The following is a 23861-nucleotide window of genomic DNA, read 5'->3' on the forward strand; positions in this document are numbered from 1 at the left end:
TTCTCATGTAAAAGCATTTTCCTACAAAACACACCATGTGATCCAAGGGTGTATTTTCGTATCAACACTGTACCTCTCGTATCATGCCTCTCACCTTTCCATCACTGTTGTCCCATAACCCTGTCCTACAGACCCAACACCCTTCCCCTCTCTCCCCCATCATGCTCTATTGTGTTACAGAGCTCAGAGACACTCAAACATTTGCATTTTAAAACTGATACAACTAATCTCCACTTACCCAAGTATCAAACTCTATCCAAGTATACACACTACTCTTGGACACTAATCCCTCTTCGACAATGACAACAAGCTGAAAAGGACTGAAGACAAAACTTCAATATCCAAATCCGGACCAGAGACATAACCAACCCTGCGTTAGTGTCGTCAATCTGCAGAGCATGACGTGTTAAGCTCTCTCACGCGACCGGGCCGTTATGTGAAACCAAAGCCCTGTACCCCTCTGTTTAGTGAGGTTACAAGACACACAATCAACCATGAGGAAGACAAGGAGATCGCTTCCGATTGCAGCTCGTCTCCACAGAGCGTGGCGCGTTAAACTCGGCTCAATCAAGCGTGGCTCTGCTGAGCGGGGCACGGGGGGGTCCAGCCTGGTAATGTGATACACACACACTCAGCCCTGTGAACATGATTGCTATGTTACTGTCTGTCTGCCTGTCTGAGCGTCTATCTCCCCCCCGCCAGCCCTCATACCCTGTCGCAACACACACAGAGAGAGAGAGAGAGAGAGAGAGAGAGAGAGAGAGAGAGAGAGAGAGAGAGAGAGAGAGAGAGAGAGAGAGAGAGAGAGAGAGAGAGAGAGAGAGAGAGAGAGAGAGAGAGAGAGAGAGAGAGAGAGAGAGAGAGAGAGAGAGAGAGAGAGGCAGAGCATCTCTCCAGGGGGTAGTGGGCAGAGAGGGTATCCATTTCCTCCCTCAGGCAGACCCTCTTTCTGCTCTTTGTTCCTTAAATACTCCCAACTAGCAGGTTACTCTGGAGCATGGCCCATTGTCTTAAACAGCTGTCAGTCTCACTATCATTCTCTGTCTCCCCTCCACTGTGTTTAGCCATCCCTTTTTTCTTTCAGCCTCCATAATCAAGTGCAGCAGGCATTTCTGCAACCCTAACTGTCTGACTGGACTCTGCTGGAGGCCGCGAATGCTGAGGTCTGCTTCCTCTTATTCCCTCTTCCTCCTCTCCCTCCTCGTCTCTCTCCTCCTCTCCCTCACCCCTGGGACGGAGTTAGAAGACTACGAGGCACATTTACCCGTTTTTGTCCATTGAACCATCACCGTCACTGTAGTTGAATTACTCTGTAAACATCCAGGGTAATGGTCAACATTGTTCCCCGGTTAGACTTGCTGCTAATCTAAATCACATTCCTGCTTTCTTGAGAAAAGTTTAATGTTGGGTTCATCATTTCACGCTAAACTTTCAAAATCAATTTGAACACATTGGGAAACACATTGACAGTTTACATTACCTTTAAATTCTAATTCCCCTTAGTTGACTAATTGTAACTTTTATAACACTTTATAACTATACTCATACAGTACAATAACATGACACTATGTCCCTAATTTCCCAAATGAACTTGAATGGTGTCCAAAACCTATATAAACAGGTAATCAGACTGACAGAACAGCTGTAAAACAATACAACTGGTGTTTGTATTTAAATCCTTCCCTTATGCTTTACAGCCATTGTATTTCGATTATATTTTTATTGATGATACAATTACTAAATGAATGTTTCGAAACACAAATGAAAGCATTTTTGCTAGCTATAACTAATAGGACTTGTTTTATTCTCAGAATCTCAGAGGCAGATGCACATAAGATTAGAATTGAAAAACACCATAAATTACTTTTTTTTTTGGCAGACTACTGTGAATATGAATCAATTAATAAAACTGGAGGACAATTGATGCCGAGAATGTGTTTGTTTTGGCTTTAAATTGTGTGAGTGTGTCTGGTTGCATGTCATTTGTAGGCCATTAATAAGTAATGGAGGCCTTGTTTTAAGAGCAGATGCTGTTTGAACAACTGTGTGTGTGTGTGTGTGTGTGTGTGTGTGTGTGTGTGTGTGTGTGTGTGTGTGTGTGTGTGTGTGTGTGTGTGTGTGTGTGTGTGTGTGTGTGTGTGTGTGTGTGTGTGTGTGTGTGTGTGTGTGTGTGCGTGCGTGCGTGCGTGCGTGCGTGCGTGCGCGCGCGTGCGTGCGTGCGTGTGTGTGTGTCGGTATGTAAGTGCATTTGTGTGTGTGTGTATGTCTATTTTCTGCTAATGTCTGTGCAGCTGTGAGTACTCTGAGTGAGTCCATTGGCATATGTGTGGGTAATGGAAAGTCTGCAACAGCAGCAGATACTTCCAGACTGATGGCCATAGAGAACACCTCCTTGGGATTGATGACCTCAGGAAGGGCGAGTGGGGAAGGAAGGAGTGTGTGTGCGTGTGCATGTTTGTGCAGGTGCTCGTGCTTGTGTGCGTATGTGTGCATGTGTGCAGCTAATTGTAGTTCATTAACACAAACTTTCATTCATTAGATTTACATTTGACATTTTAGGCTCTTATCCAGAGTGACCTGGTCCTCAAATGCAGCAACGTTCAATCTAATCAGTTCTCTATGTCCTTTTTCATCTGGTGACTGCAGGGAAAGTAGAGCTTTGTTCAATATATTTCTACAGTACTTTTTCTGTACAATTATCAATATTGTACTATTGACACTGGCCACCAATGGGACAAGCTAACACAAGCTGTGGTAAGAAAGGCAATAATATTCACACAAACACCCCACACCACACTGAGCTTTTTTAGGTTTATTCCTGTGCCAGTGGACTCCATATTACATAACTGCATGCCATTGTGTTGGATGGTAATGTAATCCGGAGTTGAGGCCAAACACATATTACTTTACATGATTAAAACACACATTGAAGTTACCTCATACCTCCAGCATGCCACCTTGGGTGCGCTTGTGAGACAGACTATGTTATTTTCCCTCCACAACTTTTCAAACCCACTGAGAAATGGGCGATCAAACCGATGGATTGACCCAAAATAAATGAAAGCATGAAATATCTCCATCTTCCACAAAAACAACTGATAAAAAACAGAGGCATGCGAGATGCTAGAGTAATTACTGCGATCTGCATATGAGGGTGCGCGTGCCGGACCGCCCCTGGTGCTGTTTTTATTGCGTGTGTCTGCCTTTATCAATTTCGCCATGCATGGGTAATGGGAAGTCTGGCAGGCTCGCAGCTAAAGCGCAGCAGACAATATGCAAAAAGACGACGCTGCTTTTGAATAATAAATGATGCGCTTTTATAGCGCCTCTAAAACGCCTCTGATGGTACAATATGAAAAGGCTATGATAAGTAATAGTGCATTTAAAAAGGATCTAGTATATTTTTATTACTACGTTTAAAAAAAGCCGACAATGAGGGAGACGGGGAGGGGGAAATGGGTTGAATGAGGAGGGGTTGGAGTGAGAGAGATATCAGTATGATTGCAATAAAAGGAATGGAAGAGAAAAACGCCGAAATTCCCTCCCAGCGAAATAACCTGCTTAATGAAAGTTTACCGTCTCTCGTTCTTTTCCTTTGCCACTCTTGTCTCCTCTTATGAAATATTAACTACGTTTTTATATAAAGCTCTAAAGCTTAATGCCCTTTCATATTTTGCCATTGTTTTTCTTGTCGTTCTCTACCATATTATTTTCTGGGCTTTAATGGAGCTGCTTTTAATTTGGTTTACATTGTGCGTCATATGCGCCTTCTGCCGTGTGCAGGCAGACTGACACATTTTACTCCGGGATTTGAGATCAATGGTCGAGTATACAGAATATGGCATGCTTTTTCCTAGTCCTTCAGTTTTCCTCATGTCTTCTGGTCGTTGTCAATGCCCCAATAGTAAGCATAGGTCTAATGGGGATGGTGATGAGGATGGCGAATGAGTGCAGTATTTTACGTTTTTTAATAAATACAATTAAAATAATTGGGGGTTATGCAATATGCATTGGACACAATAGATGGAAATGATTTAAACATGCACATTAAGCAAGGGTCATAGAGGGCTCTGAGCTGGCCGTGAAGGGTTATCCATGTCCACCACTAAGCGCCATGGGATGACGTAAGTGTCTTCAGCCACTGGCTGAGCGCAGGTCTCAGTGGAATGGTGCTTCCTAGCATCAGCACTCACTAATGGTCTATTAAAATATCAACTACTTCAAAGTAAACGGATTTTTCCTCGGTCAGCTTGAATCCCCTGAAGCTAATCAAACGCGGTGGCCAGGCCCAAGGAGCATAATCGCTTTTACGCGGCAGATTACAAGGAACCACTTAGATCCCATGTCAGCAGATCCGGTGTCCTGGCGCTCCCCGTTCAGTTAGCGCGTGGAGTGGAAACTGTTTTCCCCCTGTATAAATAAACGGTGTCCCCGTGCCACTCTTGACCGCCAGCACAAAGTAACCCCACAAAATCTTAAAAAACTGAACTTGAGCTCTGTTTAACATGAATTCGTATAACGAACTAATAGGCCTAATAATGGCAATATTTTCAATTCGTCAAATTGAACAAATACCAGGTCTAATTTTATCCTATATCCTAACCTGAAACATTCGCATAATAAACCGTTGCGATGCGTGTGATTTTTAATAAGCTAGTTGTTTTCACTGAATCTGAAAAACATGCCTTTTGAAAACAAAAATAAATCATGGCTTTCATGCACACAGCATAGCAAATAGGCCCGTGCCCTTCAGGCTCATATTTAGCATTGAAACGACCAGCCACTTCGTTGGAGTGCATGGAGTTTAGAATTTAGCAGCAGCTGATCTACTATTAGGCTATAGCCGACGTGTAAGGCATTACACAAATCTGGCTTCCAAGATCAAAGCTCAAATTCGCTACTGATATGAATCGACAGTTTAAGTGAATGAAACATATACATATATATATATTTATTATTCTACAAAATAGGCCTATGATATCCCATCTTCAGATCAACCGTATAAGGCACGTGAGACCATCTCAGCTCTTCATCGAATCAATATTCTACGCTATGTATATAATTAATAACAGCCTAATAGGATAATAATAATAATAATAATAACAATAATAATAATAATATAGCCTAATGTTTTTAATAGGGAAGTAAATCAAATCAGTTAATTTTCGTTGTATGAAAACCATCGAACTTCCACTCTGATTTGAATCAAGTTTACCTCAGCCCCGGTGAAAAGTCTATGGTTGTGTCCAATCAACAGATGAGTGGCTGTTGATGAGGAGTTCTGCAAGTCTCAGTTCCCTCATTTCCACTGCACAAAAACTGGTTGAATCAACGTTGTTTTCCACGTCAGTTTAACAAAAAAATGCAATGTGATGACATTGAATCAAAGTGGAAAATTGATTGGGTTTGAGAAAGTCATAAATTTAAAGCTGCAATGTTTAACTTTTTGGGTGAACCAACCTAATTCGCATAGAATGTGTGTTATAGATCTGTCATTCTCGTTGAAAGCAAGTCTAAAAAGTGATAGATATGTTCTATGTACACTATTTCTATGCTGCTCATTCTTTAGGTTTAATTTTTTGCATCTTTCACTTTTGGTTTTGTATACCAGCTTCAAACGGCTGAAAATACAATATTTTTGTTTATGGAAAATATATTTCACAGTGGTTTAGATGGTACAATTATTCTCTACACTATACTTGCTTGTTTTGTTACATAAAATGAAATTAAGCGAACTATTAGAATTGTAGCAACAAGGAAATGGTGGAGCGATTTCATCTTTAAGGACGTTTAGTCTTTTCTTCACCCAACTTTTGACCTGAATCCATTGACATGCTGACGTATTTTGTTGATTTCACTTTGAATTCATGTTAGTTGACAACTCAACCAAATGTAAATCAAAACTAGAAGTTGAAATGTTGTCTGTGCACATTGGGTTGCCACTGATGTAGAAATACGCTCATTTGGAATGCATGCTAATCATTAAGCCTATGAAAGCATTGTCATTAAATCTCCGAAAGTATTCGGTTTTTCATAAGCCGTGGTTATGATAGACTATAACAACACACCATTGGTGGTCGACTATAGGCCTACAGCCAATATAATAATGAATCCGACGCAATGAGCGCTTTTTAAGAAATGATGTCACTTTGGAATGTTCCCTCAGCTCGCATTCAATTCAGCAAATTAAAGTTAAAACTTCAACCAATAAGGTGCAGGAAAGCTAGTCTAACCAATCGGAAGAGGGACAGAGGAAACACTATTGCGTTCGGGGGGTGTAGTGGGCAAAATAGAATTGATCCGAACTGCGATTGCCCTGCAAAGTCAGTGTGCCAAACATCAGCAAATCGCAAATGGACGGATCCGTCAGAGCCGCGAAGGATGGTGGAAAACTCGCTGCCATAGAAAGCCATAGAACGCAAACTATCCAAAACGAGCTTTAAACGGGAAAGAGCTGGATGCTTAACTCAACATAACCAATTTGTACTCGTAGGCTACATCATAACCTTTTGCAACATCGGCTCTGTCCGAGGACTGCGTAAAAGTACTGGAAAGGTTCTGGGAGCGAGAATGGAGCGGGCGCCAAGCTCAAGCCCCAGCGGCGTAAATCAGCCCTCACAACCTCCCCAGCATGAACCTATTAGTTTCGGCATTGACCAGATTCTCAGTGGTACCGACCAGGACGGTTCACAGAACACCACCCGGAGTGGTTCGGATACTGGGAACTTCACAAGTGGAGGAAGTTACCACCTCGGTAGTCCAAGTGGAGCCAGTGCAGCGCCCTTCACTTCGCTTTCCGGTTCTTTCCATGGAATCGCATCATCATACGAGGAATCAAGTGCATACGGAGTGAACTTGACTTTCACCCCAGGAGGGGTGATACGAGTCCCGGCGCACAGGCCGCTGGCCGCCGCAGTGCCTCCTCCTATAGCCAGCGCGGTACCAGGGCTAGGCAGCATCAGCTTCCCCTGGATGGAGAGCAGCCAAAGATTCGCAAAGGAAAGATTTGCAGGTAAACTATCTCCATTCAATGTGTAGGCTATTTTAGTCCAGGGGTGGCTTAATCTGGGACTGGGTAGACGGCCCTAAAATCACATAGTTGGGATGTACTGCAGCAGACCTGATAATCATTTCCATTTCAACTCGGTAAATTCAGGGTTTTCATAAGTTTTAGCCTATTATTTTTCAAAGAGGAATTTTCGTTTCACTCATGGAGTTTAAATGGATTTGACCAGTTCCACAAATAAAGTACACAGGACCAGTCGAATCAGTTCACCAGATTAACTTGAATTGTAGCCTAATTCTGAAAGCTTTATATTGATGGAAAACACGGATATAAATAAAATAAACAAGAACATAGCATGCAAAGAAAATGCAAACAGATAAAAATAAGGAAACACTGAATTATTCATTATACTATATTATTTCATATTTCAAAGTAAGGTTTAGCCTAACTCAAAGGAGAAAGACTAACATAAAAACAACTTTAAAGCATGCGGTAGAAATACTGCCCGAATTAGGTTCGTTCTCTCAACGCGATGCGTTGGGGCACTTTGCAAGTTGCACCATTAAAACTATGTCAATATAACAATAAGCACACTTTTCATGCAGGTTTTACCACACAATTGAACAAGAAAATATGAACTGATCACAAATATAAAAATGCAACCCGTGTTATTCTAATAAATAAACACAGGCCTATTTCACCGGAAGACCACAATTGTATACTCCCATTAAACTATCATTATTAAAAGGTTCATCAATTTAGAACCGTTTATGAAAAGAAACACATTTGATCCAAATGTGGACTTCATATTTCGATGTAGATCAATAGGATGGGTGTGCTGTTATCGAAAGTGCTCAGATACATTGCACAAGTGTTTCAGACTTCTTCGTAGGCTATTAGCTACATCACTTGTCTTTAGCAACTCGACCTAATTCTGTTACTACTGAAGGAACAGTTTTTGCTTGGATTTTGAATCCTGTGTGTGTGTGTGTGTCTTGCTGAACGGGACATATTATAATGCTAAGTGTATTATGATGATGATGATTATTATTGTTATTATTACTAAAATGTGGCCTATAATTAATCATTATTATTATTATTATTATTTCCACAGAACACATACAGTTATTGCACTATTTTAAACCATCATTTGGGGTACTAGAAGGGGTAAAGCCTTTCTGTTTCTATTTATTCAAACTAAATGTTTACATGGAACATCTAAATGAATTCATAGTATAACATACTTGAAAGGTACTAAGCTATTCCTACATTGACAGAAATTAGTAATTAGATAATTGGCCAATACTTATGGCAGGCCTACTGTTTGCCATTGTCACGTTGTAATAAAATAATTGTAAATTGGACACTTCAGGGAAAAAAGTAAAATAGGAAACCTCTTCATCTGTAACGTAAATGATTTTTCCCAGTCTGTCTCAGTGGATGCCCTATAACATGTATCAGAACCTTTGTTTTTCTTCTGGGGGGCACTATGTAAAGTGTCATTAATATTGCAGAAGGGTTCTAGATGATTGCCTGTCAGTGTTTTGTGACAAAAGGAAGAAACTCTCCACATCAGAATTGAATGGGGAAAAACACTCAACCTCTTTTCATCGACATCATCAGCATTATTGACTGTCAACATATCTTCATTTTCTGAATAGACAGCACTATTACAGCAATGTCTGCTACTACTAGGCAATAACCCATTGTGTAAGAAGAAATATAATACGACGATCTCTTGAGCAGTACTTTATCAACTAACCATGGACTAATGCTGAATTGATCATTTTGCCATGTTTCAAAATAAATAAGAATAATTTAAACATATGCTCAACTTGGATTTTGCGTTGATTGGAATTAGATTAGAATTACTCAATTACTCTAAAGACCCATAAAACACCTATAAAACATATTCAGCTGTACTCCAACATTCCACCTCTATGAGAGAGAGGGAAGGGTGGTATATAGGTCAAACCAATGAGCATGTACATTTCTTTTGATTATAGTATCAATTTAGAGATTTCCATGCGGACTACAATGTCCTTCAACAAATTGAACACAACATAAGATCTTGTGAACCTGTTCATGACCTGCTTTCTTTGTTTGTCCAATGTCACACACACACACACACACACACACACACACACACACACACACACACACACACACACACACACACACACACACACACACACACACACACACACACACACACACACACACACACACACACACACACACACACACAGCTGCACTGACGCCATTCACAGTGACCCGGCGGATTGGTCACCCCTATCAGAACCGCACCCCTCCAAAGAGGAAGAAGCCGCGGACATCTTTCTCCCGGGTGCAGATCTGTGAGCTAGAGAAACGCTTTCATAGACAGAAGTACCTGGCCAGCGCTGAACGGGCCGCTCTCGCCAAGACCCTCAAGATGACCGACGCACAGGTCAAGACCTGGTTCCAGAACCGCAGGACCAAGTGGAGGTGAGACACTGGGCTGGAGAGGGGGAGGAGGGGAAAGATGAGTTGTTTTCTGAGTGGTTTCTCTGGAGAAAGATGAAGATCTAGTCTACATTTACTCTAGAGTGGTCAGCAGAGAAACATATAATCAGTTACCACTTTCTGATGTTAATTTTCAATTTGAAAAATGATAGCTTGAATACAATATCCACAGTAACTTTGACTTCTAATACATGTTATAGAGGTGTGTTAGGTCCCGAGCTAATTGTGCATCAATGCTAATGGGTACCCAATAACTCAGGTGCGCAAAACCTAACAGGCATATTCACTCCGCTTTATGTTACTGTACAGCTCAGCCTCACAAACACAACCATGACCCTCTACAGCAGGGCTGGGCAAACTTTTGGGTTCAAGGGCCACATTGAGATTTCGAAATTCAACAGAGGACCGCACTGTTTGTCAAAATCAATTTGCGTGCCAGAAAAAGGGCAGTCATTAGAATATATAAAAGTCCATTATAATTTCTCCATACTTTCTATTTAGTTTTAGATGTTGAAGAGTGGCCGGGAGTGTTTTTCTAACCCAACATGGCATATTTTTTTTACTCAAACCTCGAGCGGGCCGAATTGAATGAGCTTGTGGGCCGGATCTGGCCCACGGGCCACAGTTTACCCACTCCGCTCTGCAGTCAGTACACAAGACTAGGGACAGTTCATGGATAATGGTTTTCCTAACACCGTTCACTCAGCTCTATAGAATATCATTAATATTGGACAAAGTGTTTGGATCAAAGATTTTGTGACATATGTAAAACATGGCTCGATAGTTTTGGAGATAAAACATTCAGATGTAATAGCTTAACCTATAAAGTATTAAGTGGATCACTTGCACACCCACACAATCAAATGTAATGGGACACAAAATAAATTGTGATGTTATATCACGAAGGAGCATTCTTGGAGCAATAAACCTGAGTACAATAAACAGTGTTAAGAGAGTTAGTTTGAAAGAGCTAGCTTTATGAGTATTGCAAAGGCATGGCTCTAGTGTCATATGTGTTGGGTTGGTTCAGTATTAAGATGTGCCTACTGAAGTAGGCTTATCATTTGACTCATAACAAAAATGAATTTGCTTATCTTATGTAGGACTAGGCTAAATCTATGTGAGCTATGTTGACACACATATCTGCATTTATTTGACAAAGAAAACCATAGGTTATATAGCCAAAAAGTGTACAACTAGCCTACAACTTTGGTAATATCAGCTCTGTACCGGCAGTTTCTGCAAGGTCTGAGAGAAGGGAGGGACAGCTAACTTTCCAAAATTCTACACACTTTACTAAGGGGCAAACAGAAACATTTGTTTTATAGCTAATCTCATGTCATTTTACACATTTTGCCATGACACTGAGAGAAAATGCTGCAGTTTTTTAATAATTTCCTGCAATTCCACATGTTGCCATTTTTATATATTTAATCTTTATTTAACCTGGAAGGGCTCATTGAGATTTGAAATGTATTTTTCAAGAGCGTCCTGGCCAAGATAGGCAGCACCAAGTCATTACACAATTACAAACAGACAACAACTACAGGTAATCAGGTAATCTAGTAGTACCTGTAGAAAAACTACAGGTAATATAGTAAAAAAAACATAGAATTCACAAGAGTATAACAAAATCATAAAACAGCTAATTAAAAACATTGACAGGTTAGGGAATCAGCCTCAGAATCCTTCATCAATGATTTAAAAACACTAATCGAGACAAGTTCCTCCAGTTTTAAAGTATTTTTTAAGGTGTTCCAAGTCAATGGCGCAGAGTACATAAAAGCCCTTTTACCAAATTCAGTTCGGACATTTGGAACAGTTAGCAGGATAAAGTCCAGCGAACGAAGAGAGTACCCACCACATTTCTGAACAATAAAAATGCCCAAATAAAATGGTAGTAAACCCAAAATGGCTTTGTAAATAAAGTATTCCAGTGACTGAGCCTATGATTGACTAGAGAAGGCCAGCCAATCGTTGTATATAAAGTGCAGTGGTGCGTAAGGGTTTTGCAGTTTAAAATAAATCTCAATGCTCCATGGTAAACGGTGTCAATTGATCTCAAACACTGAGCGGAAGCATTCATATATAAAATATCCCCATAGTCTAGTAAAGGCATAAATGTAGCTGATACTAACCTCTTTCTGGCTTCAAAAGAAAAACAGGCCTTATTCCTAAAATAAAATCCCAACTTCAGCTTCAATTTTTTTGTAATTTGTTGAATACGCAATTTAAAAGAGAGGCAGTCATCAATTAAAATTCCAAGATATTTATATGAGGTTACAGTCTCAATCTCATTGCCCTGACAGGTAGTAATAGGTGAAAGGTTCAGAGTCTATTCTTGCTTTAGAAAACACAGTTAGTTTAGTTTTGTCAGTATTGAGGATAAGCTTCAATTGACACAAGGTATGTTGAACAGTATAAAAAGCAGTTAGCAAGTTCTGTAAAGCTTTTGTGAGAGACGAGGCACAACAATAAATAACAGTATCATCAGTATAAAAGTGAAGTTGTGCATTTAGCAAATTTTTGTCTACATTATTTATATAAATAGTGAATAAGAGGGGACCAAGTACAGAGCCCTGGGCACACCATTACAGACAGACAATTTAACAGACATGAGCCCATCAAATTGAGTGAACTGAGTTCTGTTAGACAGATAGTTAGCAAACCATTTAACTGCATGCTCCGAAAGACCTACACTCGACAATCTCTGCCTCAGTATAGCATGATCAACTGTATCAAAAGCCTTAGAGAGATCAATAAAAAGTGAGACACAGTGCTGTTTTTTGTCAAGGGCTTCAGTGATATCATTTAAAACCTTCATGGCTGCTGTAATTGTGCTATGCTTCTTCCTGAAGCCCGATTGGTACATTGATAAAATAGAGTTAGTGTATAAAAACTATTTTAGCTGCTCACTAACAAGGGTTTCAGGTATTTTCGCCAGGGGTGACAGCTTTAAGATTGGCCTATAATTATTTAAAGAGTTGGATCTCCCCCTTTTATAAGTGGTTGGACAAATGATGATTTCCAGATCTTTGGAATTTCATTACATTCCAGTATCATTTGGAGCAGAGAGAAAAATGTGCAGATTTATAGCTAATCTCATGCTATTCTACACATTTTCCAAAGAGGCTGAGAGAATTTTGTATTTTGAAAGGGGGGGGCATATGCCAGTGGGTAATATCATTATGAAACGTAGCCTATCCTAACCTACCGTATAGGCTAAGAATTTATTTTGCCTGGTCATCAGCTGTGGACACACTGTTGCGCTCACAGTGGCTTTGGCCTACACACTGTCGAAAAAAGATGTCAGGCTCAGTGCAAATTTATCAAACGTAAATACATGCAACATTGTAGCCTGTTATGAAACAATTTGGTGCACGATTAATGCCACTGAAATACACTGAACTGTCTTATATTTCCAGAAAAATGTGCTTACGTGATGATACTGTCATCTAGTCTAGCTACTGCATAGGTTCCCGCTGGAAAATATCAAAGGTCAAATAACGAATAATAATGGAACAATTTGATACGATTGCAAATAATCAATACGTTACTATTTTTAGAACAAATAATAATAATATTTCTTATAGTGGTTTCTGCAAAATATAAAATTCACACAGAAGGTTCTGTTATCTATATTATCTGCAAGATTATCTGCAAGAGTTGCTCCATCTTGAGTGCAATAATGTGCAATCATGTTCTGTTTGGCAACATAGGTCAGTGTCCTCTCTGGTTTCTCCCATGTGTCATTATGGCTCATGCCAGTGTGGTGTCTCTCCTGCTCTACTGAATCAACCATGTGATAGCTGCTGACAGGTGGTCGTCATCAGTATCCCTGTTCTAATGTTGGCCTTGATGTCTCTGGGTGCATCACATTTTCTGTCTGTGTAACCAATTCCTCTAACAGTGAATCTTAATAAGTGTCCTGTCTATGTCTGTTCTGTCCCTGTCCTCTCCCTACCCGCCCTGTCTTCGTTGCCAGGCGACAGACAGCTGAGGAGAGGGAGGCGGAGCGTCAGCAGGCCAATCGGCTGATGATCCAGCTGCAGCATGATGCCTTCCAGAAGTCCTTGAGTGACTCGGTTCCGTCCGATCCACTCTGCATCCACAACTCCTCTCTGTTCGCCCTGCAGAACCTGCAGCCGTGGGCCTCTGAGGAAGCAGCAAAGATGGGCCGTATCACCGCTCTAGTGTGACAGGGACAGGGTGGGGCGCTCTGGACATTACACACTCGGACTGGCCAAAATGCTTACTGACTGATATCTAAGAAACTGCACAAAGGTGATCGGTGAGCAAATTGAAATTAATGATTTATTATTGTCCTTCCAGAACATAGCCAAATTGTGTCTGAGGGAGTCTGAAGATTAAACAAAAACTCCAGTTCCTAAGTACCCTGATATGATCTGGACATGCAGAATGTTTGCTGGGTCCTTTGTGTCAGACACATCCTGGGTGGTAGCCTATGAGCTGTGGCGATGTACGTGACACACGTCACTGAGCCAGCCCTATAATTCCAAACGGACATATTGACTGACTGACACAGCACAGATTGGCTCATCTGTTTCTCCCACGTCCCATCTGTTCCTTCACCACTACAGTTACACTATCAGCTCTGTGCCCCTGCATCTCAGAGCTGACCAGTCTGCAAAGGATGAGAAAATGGATGGGAAACAGAGAGAGAGAGAGAGAATACACTAATGTTCTGAGAATATATAAAACGTTGCTGTTGCATGGAATCATTCTCATCATCCTCTCATTTTCCATCTTGAATTCCATCTAATTGTTTCCTCTTTAGACTGCTAGTTAGCAGGATTTTTTTGTACTGGGTGAAGACGGACTTAGGCAAACACTGATCCTAAAAAGCCACTGAATGTATTACATGCTTTGATTCCAATCTATTAACACTCTAAAGCTCAATTAGGGCGAATAATTACATTTGAATAAGAAGGCAAACTATAAAACTAGATAGCCACAAGTGAGATATTGTAGAATCAACTGCTTACTGTTCTATTGGGCAAGTGTTTAGTGATGTCTGAACAAACCAGATAACTGCTACCTCTTTAAACAACATCCACCCGGAACACTAGCAAGACATCAACTTTTTTTTCTATATATATAACTCATTGCAGAGTTAATACACAGCTCAAGGGCTATTTTAGAATAATAACATTTGCCAGTGGGACAAGAAGCAATCCAGTAAAAGAGGAAGCTAATTATTTATAGTGTTGTTTTATTCATGCCAGGCTGGACCCCTTCACTGGGAAGTGTGGTGCAATGAGGGTGGTATATCAGACCTGAGAGGTGGAGAGTCTGGTTGACTTCGTTCAAATGTGGTGTAAAGGACTTTGTTGTATGAGTCATCTGAGAATATTTGACGCGGTGTAATAGATGGATGATAACAGCATCTCTCCCCATGTATCATACTTTGTATTTGATAAATATGTAAATAACTAAACAAAACCTAATAATAAAAAAAGCATTCTCTTGTTTTAGCTTTGAATCACTCTTTATTTTTCAATGCCCTTCTGTTGGTCTCCATAGCTACTTTATTGTTTACATATAAAGTGGAATGTCTGCAGAACATGCTCATTACACTCAAATACAATGCAAACAAAAACAGCAGCAGAAAGATCGATACCACTAACGTTCTCTCGCACACAAACACATTGACCAGGGAGGATTTAGCCTACGACAGATCTAAGGCACTTACAGGGGGAGATCCACAGAGACCATAAAAAGGCTCTCCCCATTAAAGCCCCCTCCCCCCCTCCCCCACTCCCCCACTGAGTGCTGTTGACTCACATTCAGCTGACCTGGGGGGAGATTGATAGGTCTCAGTGCTGTGTCCATTATGAATGTGGTGAAAAATGGGACATCACAAAAGATATCTCAGCATCCCCATATAAAGCTGCAGAATCACCAATAGCTATTTAGATAGGCCTATTCATACTTATACACACTAGAGCTGAGCAGACGTGATGGTGCAAGAGGACGAACCCTCTTCCTGATAGTCTGAGAGGCCATTAGGGAGAGCAGCCATTAATAAAGCCTCTCTGCTCAGGATAATTGATACAGGAAGTCTCCTGACCTCCTGGACCTGCTCCAGATCTGGGAGGGAGGATGAGATCACCCCTCAGGGATGCAACACAACCAAGGCTGTCAGCAAAGGGCTTACTTATACACCAGCCCCCTCTGCTGGCCAGAGTCTATAGCGACTCATAGGGGAATGAGATTGGGTGACATTCCAAACCTACTGAGTCTGTCAACCTTATTTGGGACCAAAGCAATACAGAAGATGCATAGTGGTAGGTGGGTTACTGGCAGGTGTCTTGTATTTGTCAGAGTGAGGCAGTGGAATGGGTCTCCCTGTCAGATACTTTGAACAGGGATAAAACCATACTTAAGGTGAGTGCATGAAGTTATGTCCCTCAGACATTTTGTGTGAATGTTGATGAAACATTTAACAGTTGGATAGCATACATCTGTGTTAAGCATAACACATCGACCCTGTTACCCATAGATCAATAGGTTAGAAATGCTCCAATAGGGTCATGCTTGTCTTCAATTACCCTCCCTTGTTGCACACAAGCGTCCATTACCTGTCAGTAAGGGGGGGGTAATGGCTGATTTAAGATGAAATAGTCAACCCACTCAATTTTATAGTAACTTTTATTAAGTGAATCTCGAGATGATATACAGCGAGAACAAAAGAGCCTAGCGGACAGCAGTATTCAGCGAGAGGGCAAGGTACAGACACTGACCTTTCCATGTCACCTGGTAGGAGCCAGGTATGTCAACAGAGCGCAGCCCGAGACACGAAAATATAGATTGCATTTCTGTGAATCAAAGCAAACTTCAATTGTCACATGCGCTAAATTACCGTGGAATGCCTACTTACAAACCCTAAACAGTTCACATTGCATCGTAGCATTACCGAGTTGTCAACAATGGACATGCCATGGAGCAGGCAGGTCTGCCCAAGGAGTAACCGCTCTCTCGTAGTTTAAGGTAGTGGGCCAACAGCAAAATAGATATCTGCCAGAAATTTAGGTTTATTTCATGTTAGAGCCTATTTATCAGAGTAGGCCAATAGTGTATCCTCAAAATAACTCCATAAATTCATGTAACATTGCAGTTCATACTTCGGTGTCTATATTATGGGATTAAATGTCCTGCAGAGGCTCATGTAAAGGATTTCATCAAAGGCGTCACACTGAAATTCTACCATCTCGTCAACCATCAATAAACAAAGCTAAAAGACAATCTTCCCCAGAACTTTAATTGTGGATCAGAATATTTCTGTGGATGGAGAGCTGATCATATACTTCATGTATAACAAGTAAACAGAAATGACATGCAGGTTTAATAGAATAGGAATACTTTTTACTTTCAAAATGACATTCATGTCTCCAGGGAACTAGCTGCTTCACTCTACCCTTACTGCAAAAATATAAAACATGTGAGAATTTCTTAAAACCGTTCAATAAAATGCTTGGCTTAAAGTTAACGTCTCAGACCTTAAAGAGCCTACCATCTGGAAGGGAAGGACAAGCATCTACAAACTCAACAGCTTATGGATGACAACACTTGTCATTTCACTTTACCCATCATTTAAATAAATCAAAATGAAACAAACATGAACAGATATCTTCCAAAATGCCAGAGGGACAGTTCTGACACAAACTTCAGAATGCTACGTACAACACAGTAGCAAGGATTTAATTTACACATTTACAAAATACAAAGTTCCAAATGGGTTTCCCCAGGTCCGTCCACATGAAAGTTGGAATAGTACCACCCCTCCCGTCCTCTTGGAGAGTGATGCTGGTACGGCCAGGGGTGATGGGGCTCAGTCCTATTAGCTCCACTCTAGCAGGGCACTGGACATGAAATGCTGCAGCAGTTTAGAGTAACAGAGTACAAGGCATTGATTCAGACATGGGAAGGGCCCAGAAAGGGCAGAGTAGGCCGGCAGGGGGATTGATGAGATGGCTGAAGTAATCAAACTAAAAAAAGTCCAAGAAAAAAGTTATTTGCTCTCTTTAACAGTTTGTCTCCACTTCCACAGTTCCTCAATGGTCTGAAAAAGATTGGGGGAAAATATTTATTAAAGCATAATCATAACTGTGTAACTGTCAGAAAACATGTCATTGATGAGAGCTCAGAACTTCTTAGAGGTATTGGTGTTTTTCCTCATTGCTGATCAAAACCAAAATAGTCTTCATTGCTCTTTAGGGGTGTTACGATTCCCTGACAGCACTGCGGTCATTCATTTCCCAAACATTCAATTTAACCTGTGTTCTTGACAAACATGATGTCCCGGAGCAGCATTAACATACCTTGGTTTCTGTGACTTTGAAGCAGTTCTTCAAAAAGCTCTCAAACTTGGGCTGGAGTTTAGGCAACTTCCCTCCCTGAAATAGCAAGACTTGACATTAGTCTAGATATTCAGAAGTGTCCCTAGTCTTTCAGTTAACAGTTCTTTAGCACACATAGGATAAGATCAGCTAATCACTGTAAGAAGGCCTGTGTATTTCCAGATCATATAATACACATGAATTTTCTCATAATCCAACAGACACCAACCTTCTCCACAGTCGCCATCAACTTGACCTTGAGCTCAGAAACATTGAGACCTGGTTTGGGGGTCTGGGGAGTTTTGGCGGTTGCTTTGGGGGTCTGTCCATTTTTAGGAGTCTGTCCACCCTTGCTGTCAGGCGTCTTTGCCTGTGAAAACCAGACAAATTGTTAGACAAGACATGTAACATGACTAACACACATCACTACAATAATGCTCTCAGAAACAGAAGTGGCCAGCTTTAGTCTCAGTCTTTTGGTAAGCAGTGTTGAAAATGCGTCAGTAGATCATCAGCTCAACAAATATCATCCTCGACTAGATGCCATGTTATAGTAGGGCAAAAGATGTGCAAGAAGACTAACCTGTTTTCCGGCTGGTGTGTTGGCTTTAGAGCCCTTTCCGCTGTGGGCAGGAGTCTGAGGTTTGGCAGGAGTCTGAGGTTTGGACGGAGTCTTCTTAGCCTGATAAAAACAGCAAGGTTTCTTGTGACATTTTCTACACTTTCTCAAGGGCAGAATGAGTAAAGGTTTAAATAAAATTCACTCACCTTAACAGGAGATTCTTCAGCCTCACTCTCTTCATCCTCGTCATCATCATCCCTAAAGAGGAGTCACATGTTACAACTCAACTCTTTATAAAATCTCAGCGAGGAGCAGGTGCTTTAGTCAGACTTACTCATCGTCATCATCCTCGTCGCCAACATCCATCTTCATCTTTTTCTGTGAAAGGGAGATAGGGAAGGACATGGTTAGGGGCATGGCGGTGAGGATGTGTGTAGCAAGAGCAAAGACTGGGAACATTCTAAGAAATGGAAGTGGCCAACTTTAGTCTCAGTCTTTTGGTAAGCAGTGTTGAAAATGCTTCAGTGGATCATCAGCTCAACAAATATCATCTTTGACTACAGAGGCCAACGCAACAGTAACGCAGCAGATATGTACACTGTGACCAGTGATTTTCCAGCCGGCGTGTTGGCTTTAAGGCCAGTAGTCGGGACTAACCTGAGATTTAAGAGCCGGTGCTGATGCAGGCCTTTTTTTGGACGTTTGTACCTCTTCTTCCTCTTCATCGTCTTCATCCTCGTCAAAAGACTGATCTCCTCCCATCACTGGTGGAATGATTTCGGTTAACTTTGAATAGATCGGCTACATTCTCCATATAAGGGAATGGTCATCTTCAGTCTCAGTCTTTTGGTAAGCAGTGTTGAAAATGCGTCAGTAAATCAGCTCAACAAATATCATCTTCGACAACAGATGCCATGGCAGCACTAAAGAAACCATGGGAACAACACTGTCCTATAACAAACTCATACTCACTGACAAGATGCTGGCCACTGATGTGGATTGGCCCGGAACCAGCCTTGAGACGGAAAACTGCTGGGGGTGTGATTGCGAACCCACCAAGACACACCTGCAAGACACAATTAACCTGTTACTTAGCGCTAGGGGTCAGAATTGTTTTTTCCCTTTCAAATAACATAACCAACGTAAACGAAAATTCGCGCTGGCCCAGATCGTAGAATATGCATATAATTTACAGATTAGGATAGAAAACACTCCAAAGTTTCCAAAACTGTCAAAATATTGTCTGGTAGAAAAATAATGTTTATTCTGCAAGCGAAATCCTGAGAAATTAACCCGGAAGTGATATATCTATATCTATATATAAAAAAAAAAATAATAATATTTGTTTCCTTTCCCCTCTAACCTCCATTTAAAGGGGTATCAACCAGATTCTTTTTCCAATGCCTTCCTCAGGCTGTGACCAGGCTTTAGACAGTTTCAGGCTTTTATTTTGAAAAAATGAACAAGATTTATAGATTTATATATATATATAAAAAAAGGATTGTTTCTACGACCATTTCGGATACTTTTGGGGATTTGTCGAACGGAACACGGCTTTTGTTTTCTCAAAATATCGCGCAAACTAAATGGCGGTGTTTTGTGATAAAAGTAAATTTATCGAACAAAAATAACATTTGTTGTGTAACTGGGAGTCTCGTGAGTGGAAACACCCAAAGATTATCAAAGGTAAATGATTAATTTGATTGCTTTTCTTACTTTCGTGACCAAGCTAATATAAGGCTAAACTGTTATAGCATTGAAAGCTACACTCACAAAGCTTGGATTTCTTTCGCTGTAAAATATATTTAAAAAATCTGACACGATAGGTGGATTAACAACAAGCTAAACTGTGTTTTGGTATATTTCACTTGTGATTGCATGATTATAAATATTTTGAGTAATAATTTTTTGGTGTGGAAATTTTCATCTTCCTTTCAGGACCGGAATGAGGCTGTAGTTTTTTTTCATCATAACACGCAACCCAAAGGGCGTTTTTTGTGTGATAAAAGTAATATTTATCGAACAAATAGAAGATTTGTTGTGTAACTGGGAGTCTCGGGAGTGGAAACGTCCGAAGATTATCTAAGGTAAGCGATGAATGTTATTGCTTTTCACACTTTCGTGACCATGCTAATTTGGGGTTAGCTGATGTAGCATTGAAAGCTACACTCACAAAAGCTTGGATTTCTCTCGCTGTAAAATATATTTAAAAAATCTGACACGATAGGTGGATTAACAACAAGCTAAACTGTGTTTTGGTATATTTCACTTGTGATTGCATGACTATAAATATTTTTTAGGAATATTTTTGAATTTGGCGCCCTGCAATTCAGCGGTTGTTTAGGTAAGTGAACCCGTATTCTGTATCGGTAGATCAGGGAAGTTAACATTAACTCTACACAGGCCATACAACCACAATCCCTCACTCAGGGATGGCACAGAAGTATTGATGATACTCTATGTCTGACTACTCACACTTGGCAGGGTGGAGGGTTTGAGTGAAGCCAGCACAGCCTTAACCTTCTGACCCTCTGTGTCCTGTCCTTCCACCTCCACGATGTGCAGCTCATCCTTGGTGCTGAGGTCCACACACAGCTAAGAGCAATCAACAAGAGACACCAAGTTTAGAAATTGTTTCTCATTTCTATGAGGAAAAACAGATATCTGGAAAGTAATATATATTTTATTCTGCAGAAAGACAGCTGTAACACTCACCATTCTTAAGTCTAGCTGGTGCTCAAAGTCATCCTCTTCTGGGTTGAAAACAACATCCTTCCCAGATTTCAACTCGCACCCTGTTGAGAAAAAGTCAATTTAGAAAGGGGAAATTGGGTGAGGCATTGCTATCAGCAAAGGGATTCAACTTTGGGGTGTGCAACATGTGGGATGACATGGTGTGGTTTCAAGCCTTTTTTTGAGACAGTTAAAAAGCTGATACAAAAAGACTCAATAGAATACTAATATTTTTATTACTTTGGCTGGAGAAAGAACCTGCACTCAAACCGGTACTGAGGGAACCCTGGACATCTCCTTAAACGGTAGACTGAGGTGAGGCAAACGTGGGCCACCAACCCACGTGGTTGAATGCGCACGTGCACCCTCAGCATGTCAATGAAACTAGCTAGCCAACTAGGTAGGTAGACAGGCTATTAAGCAACCATTTTTTGGGTCGCTTAACTACACAATTCACAAAGACACATGCCACGTTTTATAAAAATTAAAATGTCCAATCTGGAACCGTTACCCCCAAATCACTGACAAAGCATGCCATGATCAATGCACTTCAAATACTACCTCCATAAAGTGGAATCATTATAAACAACTTTAGCCAACACTAGAAATTTAAGCAATGTTCACAAATTCGTGTTGCGCTGCATGGACATTATCTAGAGGGCCTTGTGCGCCATCTTTAAATAAAGCACGTGTTGAGAAATTTGATACGCATGGAGGAGTACCTAGCTAGTGAGAATCTAATGTCCATCACAAATAAGTCTGGCCCAGTTAACGTTAACACAACACATACAAATCAACCGGGACACCAAGACCCTCAAAACATCACTCGACAAATTTGGTCTCAAGATGCTTGACTAGCTAGCTAGGATGGCTAGCCAACTAAAATTAGCTCACATGTGCTAACTATCGGCTAGCTGGCTAACGTTAGCTAAGTTGATATCTCGTGGATAAACTTCAGAGTTGACATCTGGGTAAGCAAGTTCCATTACCAAATAGTGTAATGCAATGGTATTTAGACCATACGTTGATGAAACTCCGACATGTCCCCCATTAAAGCTACAACTAACGTCAGTGGTAAAGTTATCTAATTGTGCTAATATTAGCTAGCTGTACCTCGTGTTACTTGTGTCTGATGAACATCATTTTTTTCTCGATACAGTAGCTAGCTTACTGATATGTTTATTAAAATAAACGTTATTCCGAAAAACTATTGTTAGTTCAAATAGAGTATCTCACCATAGAGAAAGGTCTGTGGTCCCATTTGTTCTTCGTCCAGACCGTTCATTTTCTTTGCTGAGACAGGGCACTTCGAAGATAATGAAAAACTGACAGGCCCTCTCACTACGCAGACACTCTACCCGGGCTCAATCGCCACGCCTTCTTTCTTCTTCTATTGTATTATGGCATTCCGCAAACACACATAGGTGCATGCTGCCACCTACTATGTGGGGTGAAAATCTGGCGAACTTCAACGCAGAAAAAAAACACGGAAATAGGGATAAATCAAATCGTACTGCGTATACGTGCTAGAGGTGTCACTACAGAACCTGGTTCGATTCCAGGCTGTATCACAACTGGCCGTGATTTGGAGGCCCATGGGGCGGCGAACAAATTGGCCCAGCGTCGTCCAGGTTAGAGTTTGGCAGTCATTGTAAATAAGAATTTGTTCTTAACTGACTTGCCTAGTTAAATAAATATAAACATTCACCATAAGTCACAAATAAATCCATGCTCTGTAAATATACTCAACATAGCTCGTAAATAAAACTAAAATTTGAACTAATGCAGAACAATGTGAGCAAATGGCTTGCTTCCGACGCTAAGCAGGTTTGGTCCTGGTTGGTCCCTGGATGGGAGACCAAATGCTCCTGGAAGTGTTGTTGGAGGGCCAGTAGGAGGCACCCTTTCCTCTAGTCTTAAAAAATATCCCAATGCCCCAGGGCTATGATTGGGGACATTGCCCTGTGTAGGGTGCAGACTTTTGGATGGGATGTTAAACAGGTGTCCTGACTCTCTGTGGTCACTAAAGATCCCATTGCACTAATTGTAAGAGTAGGGGTGTCAACCCCAGTGTCCTGGCTAAATTCCCAATCTGGCCCCATACCATCATGGTCACCTAATCATCCCCAGCTTTCAATTGGCTCATTCATCCCCCCTCCTGTCCCCTGTAACTATTCCCCAGCTTGTTGCTGTAAATGAGAATGTGTTCTCAGTCAACTTACCTGGTAAAATAATGGTTAACTAAATAAAAACAATTCTGTGCTTACAGAATAAAAAATAAAACAATTATCCATTCATTGGGATATACTTTGTGTCACGTGATGCACAGCTGAAGCTAATTGGCCAGCTAACCGCCCTTTAAGATTCTGCATAATTTAAGGCAGACAGGTCGCTCAAGCTGTAAAACAATAGTGTGGTCCAGAAAAAACGCTAGAGTACAATACAGCAATCTGCTCAAGGGTCTTTTCTTTGCAAGATAACTTCTTTCAGCAAACCTTTCTTATCCACTTTGAGTCATGACATTAGGTGTTGTAGTGGCGATTCCCTATGAACTGGCATAGGAGAGCTGTCCATAATGAGTCCACAAAAATCAGCTTTCCTAACGTTACTCTATTGGGGTGAAGTTCCCATTTATTGCAAATATAAATAGCTCCAAAACACATTCCTATACAAAAGGTGCAGAGAGATGCATTCC

General features: G+C 40.9%; 2 protein-coding genes and 1 non-coding gene across 3 annotated transcripts; 1 reads left to right on the forward strand and 2 right to left on the reverse strand.

Moving 5' to 3' along the window:
* Positions 1-6408: 6408 nt before the first annotated feature.
* LOC139537159 (T-cell leukemia homeobox protein 3-like) lies at positions 6409-13841 on the forward strand. The gene is made up of 3 exons (XM_071338123.1): positions 6409-7012; positions 9256-9493; positions 13497-13841. Exons 1-3 carry the CDS (start codon positions 6571-6573, stop codon positions 13708-13710), a joined length of 894 nt encoding a protein of 297 aa, XP_071194224.1. The 5' UTR covers positions 6409-6570; the 3' UTR covers positions 13711-13841.
* A 2931-nt stretch (positions 13842-16772) lies between these two features.
* On the reverse strand, positions 16773-22631 carry LOC139537158 (nucleophosmin-like). Its single transcript, XM_071338121.1, has 11 exons — positions 22403-22631; positions 21149-21228; positions 20909-21028; positions 19406-19499; positions 19091-19197; positions 18768-18811; positions 18640-18691; positions 18455-18553; positions 18101-18241; positions 17854-17928; positions 16773-17594 (listed from the first exon to the last, which is right to left on the reverse strand). The coding sequence occupies exons 1-11, from the start codon at positions 22449-22451 to the stop codon at positions 17544-17546; spliced, it is 912 nt and encodes a 303-aa protein (XP_071194222.1). The 5' UTR covers positions 22452-22631; the 3' UTR covers positions 16773-17543.
* On the reverse strand, positions 17672-17742 carry LOC139538096 (small nucleolar RNA SNORD61). Its single transcript, XR_011667669.1, has one exon. It is a non-coding gene; the product is annotated as a small nucleolar RNA SNORD61 (small nucleolar RNA).
* Positions 22632-23861: the final 1230 nt, after the last annotated feature.

The sequence above is a fragment of the Salvelinus alpinus genome, chromosome 13 (genome assembly GCF_045679555.1).
Source record: "Salvelinus alpinus chromosome 13, SLU_Salpinus.1, whole genome shotgun sequence".
In the NCBI taxonomy this organism is placed as follows: Eukaryota; Metazoa; Chordata; class Actinopteri; order Salmoniformes; family Salmonidae; genus Salvelinus; species Salvelinus alpinus.